The 4,487-nt window shown below is 40.7% G+C and overlaps 1 protein-coding gene across 1 annotated transcript in view; it reads left to right on the plus strand.

The window, feature by feature from the left end:
* LOC116377108 (uncharacterized) overlaps nucleotides 1–1,397 on the plus strand; it is a 3,822-nt gene extending 2,425 nt beyond the window's left edge. The window contains exons 6-8 of the mRNA XM_031838660.1: nucleotides 61–132; nucleotides 287–417; nucleotides 805–1,397. Coding sequence (XP_031694520.1) covers nucleotides 61–132; nucleotides 287–417; nucleotides 805–968 — 367 coding nt within the window. The 3' untranslated portion in view covers nucleotides 969–1,397. The remainder of the gene's footprint in view (nucleotides 1–60; nucleotides 133–286; nucleotides 418–804) is intronic.
* Nucleotides 1,398–4,487: the final 3,090 nt, after the last annotated feature.

Consider the following 4,487-nt stretch of genomic DNA (forward strand, 5'->3'; position numbering starts at 1 on the left):
AAATAAAAAAGACAAAATCTGAGGATAAGATCAATATATTAAACTAGATTTTACTTTTAGGTCAAAGAAGAAAGAGTTCAGCCTGGAGGAGATTTACACGAACAAGAACTACAAATCCCCCACCACAAACAGGTAAAAACTACAAATCCCATATTTTATAAATACTTTTAATTCCAGTGTGAAAGCTGACAAAACACAGTAAACCACACATCAAGAACACAGACAGAATGATGTCGAACTGCTGTACAAACTACATCTCCCAGCATGCTTTTCTGTCACACTGCAGGAGTCTGGAGACGATCTTCGAGGAGCCGCGGGAAAAAAACGGTGCACTGCTCCTGATTGGCCAGCAGAGGAGGCGCAGGCTCCTCCTCTTCCCTGACTTCACGCAACCCAGGAAGAGGAAGAGGCCGCAAGGTATGCTGGGAAAAAAAACCCAGAGCCACTCCTTCCTTTTCTTACCTTTCACAATAAAAGCCCTAGACGGAAGTTAAACAGCTCATAATTCATCTCTAATATCTATTTTATATTCATGTGAAAACATCTCCTTCAAACTACTGGATTTATTCAAGTTTATCACCAAAACTACATTTTACAGATGACATGTGAACACATCATGATAACGTTATAATGTACCTTCAGCCAGTACTGGTGTTCACTGAGCAGAGCCTGAAGGCATCATCATGTAACTGAAGTGAACCTCCGTTGGTTAGCCGTTAGCGGTGCTGCTAACGTTACTAGCTCTCCTCTGATTGGTTGTTTAGAATGAAACATGATCAGAGATATTTTATCTGTCTATTTTAGGGGCGGGACTTCCTGTTGCTATGGTACCCAGGAAACGGGTGGCGGCACGGCGACATTGCCACGGCAACGGCCCCGATGACGACGACTTGGACCTGGACGTGATGCTGGTGGAGCGACTGAGCGCACTCGAAGACTTCCTGTCCCGTCAGGGCTTGGACGTGTGAGCTGTGACATCACTTCCTGTCAGCTGACCAAAAGGCCAAATAAACAGAGCTGCTAGCGCACCAGACCGGTGTAGCGGGTTTTTACTTTTACTTTTTGCAGTGTACTTGATTTATTTTGTTTTATTTGACTTCACAGTGTAGACTGTTTAAATGTGAATTTTCTGAAATATTTAATATTTTTACTAGTTTTTTAAACGATGACATGTCAGGAGACCACGCCCACACGAGGCCACGCCCACATCGGGGCACAGCTGGCTTTATTTTTAATTTTTTGTGTTTTTCTTGACTGCTGTTCTCTGTAGTACTCTGAAATACTGTCTGAGTACTCTGTACTACTGCTGGTGAAGTATTTGGAGTTTTTAAAGTGTAATATATATATTTCTGCTGAAAACGTGTCTATTTTTGGAACAAATAAAGTTTGTTTCTGCTCACTGAAGTTTGTCCCTTTATTAGTGATCAGAGTCATTGATTACTAGTGATTACTAGTGTTTATTAGTGATTATTAGTGATTACTAGTGAAATAATAAACTTCGTCTAAACGTTTTTATTTGTCAACAAATATAATGAATGGAACATTTATTTAAAGGTTATCTGAATCTGCATTTTTGCTTTACAGAATATTATAATATATATAATAAAATATAGCAAGTTTTGTCTTTAAGCTTTTGGACGTTTTCGTGAAGAAAATGGCCCAAAATGATAAAATCAATAAAAAAGTTTTTATTTTGAAGCCAAAACCTTTAAAATGTTCTCACATCCTGTGTCTGGTGTTGATTCTAAGGTAAGTTTATTCGTATAGCACATTTCAACAACAAGGTAATTCAAAGTGCTTCACATAAAACCATTAAAAGCATCACAACACAAAGCAAAATAAAAACATTCATACATAAAATACAGTAGTAAAATGCAGAAATGTATTAATATCCTTGAATCTGGTTCAATTAAAGGCAGCAAACAGAAAAGTCTTCAGTCTTGATTTAAAGGAGCTGAGGGTCTCAGCAGACCTGCAGCTTTCTGGGACTTTGTTCCAGATATGTGGAGCAGAACAACTGAACGCTGCTTCTCCATGTTTAGTTCTGACTCTGGGAACAGGAAGTAGACCGGTCCCAGACGACCTAAGGGGTCAGGATGGTTCATAAGGTAGCAGCAGATCAGAGATGTGTTTTGGCCCTAAACCATTCAGTGCTTTATAAACCAGCAGCAGGAACCTCTTGCACACGACGCCCCCAGATGTGGGGGCTCTCGGGCTTAGGGGGTCTCATAAATATCGTCCAAAAATTGCTCATTTTGATAGCCAGAATTGTACATGTGTACATTTTATTTACCGGATTAAACAGCAACGTATGGGCAACACTATCATATAAGTCACTTTTTACACACTCCAAACACAACTATACACTACTAATGTAAGCATCTAGAAAATGTGGCATAAAAGCATGAAATACTGGGCAAAAATCGCCGTTATATTTACTGCACATCGATATTGCAACACGAAGCTAACGGCTAATCCGGCGATCCGTACATCGCTTAGCATTAGCATTCGACACAGAACGCATAAATACCTTCGGTTTTTCTCTCCGTGGAACCAGTAGAAAGCTGTGAGTGACCAACGGTCACTCACAGCTACAATCAAAGCTACAATCATTGTTGGCAACTGCATCCTGTCTGCTTCCGATCTGTTTCCTGTAGAAGGGGGGGTTAATCCACCATGGGTGGGTGGTCAGACTTTTGGCGAATGGAATTTTACGCTCTGGGATACGCGGCACTTCTTGCAACTTTACTTGCTGAAACTTCTGTCAATCAACACCCGCTTCGAAACCTGCCTTCCTGAGACTCTGACTCTGACTCGAAGGCGGGCTCATTGACTGAAATCGGCCGATGATAGGCTGAGCTACAGCCACATACACACACAGGGACTGGAATTTAGACATGGATGACAGCCAGAAACATGCTCTGAGAGGACCCTGGCTCTAAAAATGATTTCTAACGGCTGTATTTGGATGTATTGAATAATATGAGTGATAAAAAAGTGAAGTATAGTTATACAGTATATAAAAGTACAATGTAAGAGCTGCAACAGCTGGTTCGAGAATGACGACCTCGCGTGACCTCTCTAAAGCCTCTTATTCTTCACTTTATCCCAGCCAAACGTTGTTCTACAACTACTGATCGGTTGTGCTATGATTTGGGAGAGTTTTGAGGCAGCCAGCTGCATTATTTCAAAAACATAATATCAATAAAAGTGCTTTTTTTCAGGTGAACCTGAATATTTTCAATTTGAGCTGTGTAATATCTTCATGCACTATATTAACCAGCAACATATACACAATATTTACCCATCTGAACAATCTCACAAGTGTTATCTGAATTATAGCATCAAAAATTATTAAAATAGACCTTGTAGTTACAGAACTGTGGTCTCCTTAGTATGGGTATGCCATTTTCGAGCAGAGGCCTACAAATAGGGCTCGAGTTTAAAAGTTGTTGTTGTTGGACAGGACGCCAGTGCAAAGACCTCAGAACTGGAGTGATGTGATCCACCCTCCTGGTCTTAGTGAGGACTCGAGCTGCAGCATTCTGACTGACTTGTTACAGAGACCTGTAAACACACCGTTACAGTAGTCCAGTCTGCTGAAGATGAATGCATGGACACGTTTTACCTGTTGAGACATCAGTCCTCTAATCCTTGATGTATTCTTCAGGTGATAGGAGGCTGGTTTTGTGATTGTGATGATCATACACACATTTATCTCCTCTCGCATCGACTACTGTAACTCAATTTTCACATCACTCAGTGTATCTGCTCTTAACCGTCTGCAGGGAATCCAAAACGCTGCCGCCAGATTACTCACCAGGACAAATCGACGGTCTCACATCACCCCCGTACTCCGATCTCTCCACTGGCTCCCTGTAGCATTTAGGATACACTTCAAAACTCTCACCATCACTTACAGAGCACTTCACGGTCAGGCTCCTACTTATGTAGCTGATCTACTTCACCCGTATTCACCCACCCGCACTCTCAGGTCAAACGCTCTAGGTCTTCTGTCAGTTCCACGCACAGGATTTAAGACCCGTGGTGACCGAGCCTTTGAGGCAGTGGCGCCGAGGCTGTGGAATGCTCTGCCTGCGACTCTACGCCTCGCAGATTCTGTGAATACTTTCAAAAAACAGCTCAAAACCCACCTTTTTAGGCTGGTGTTTGAGTAACAACCCATGTCCCAGACCTGCTCTTAAAATGTTTTAATTTTTTATTTATTTTTATTTTTATTTATTTTTTTCTCTGTGTATGTAATTTATTGACCCTATGGTCACATTGTGTTTTTTAATGCTTTTAAATTTCTGCTCTGTTAAAGCACTTTGTGATTTTTTGTCTGTGAAAAGCGCTCTATAAATACATTTTATTATTATTATTATTATTATTATTATTATTATTGTCTTGATGAGGCTGTTCCAGGCTGCAGACATCACATAATATGTTATAAAGTGATACTTGTTGGCTACAAATAACACAAGGAA

The sequence above is a fragment of the Anarrhichthys ocellatus genome, unplaced genomic scaffold (assembly GCF_004355925.1).
Source record: "Anarrhichthys ocellatus isolate YVR2014 unplaced genomic scaffold, GSC_Weel_1.0 scaffold904, whole genome shotgun sequence".
Taxonomy (NCBI): Eukaryota; Metazoa; Chordata; class Actinopteri; order Perciformes; family Anarhichadidae; genus Anarrhichthys; species Anarrhichthys ocellatus.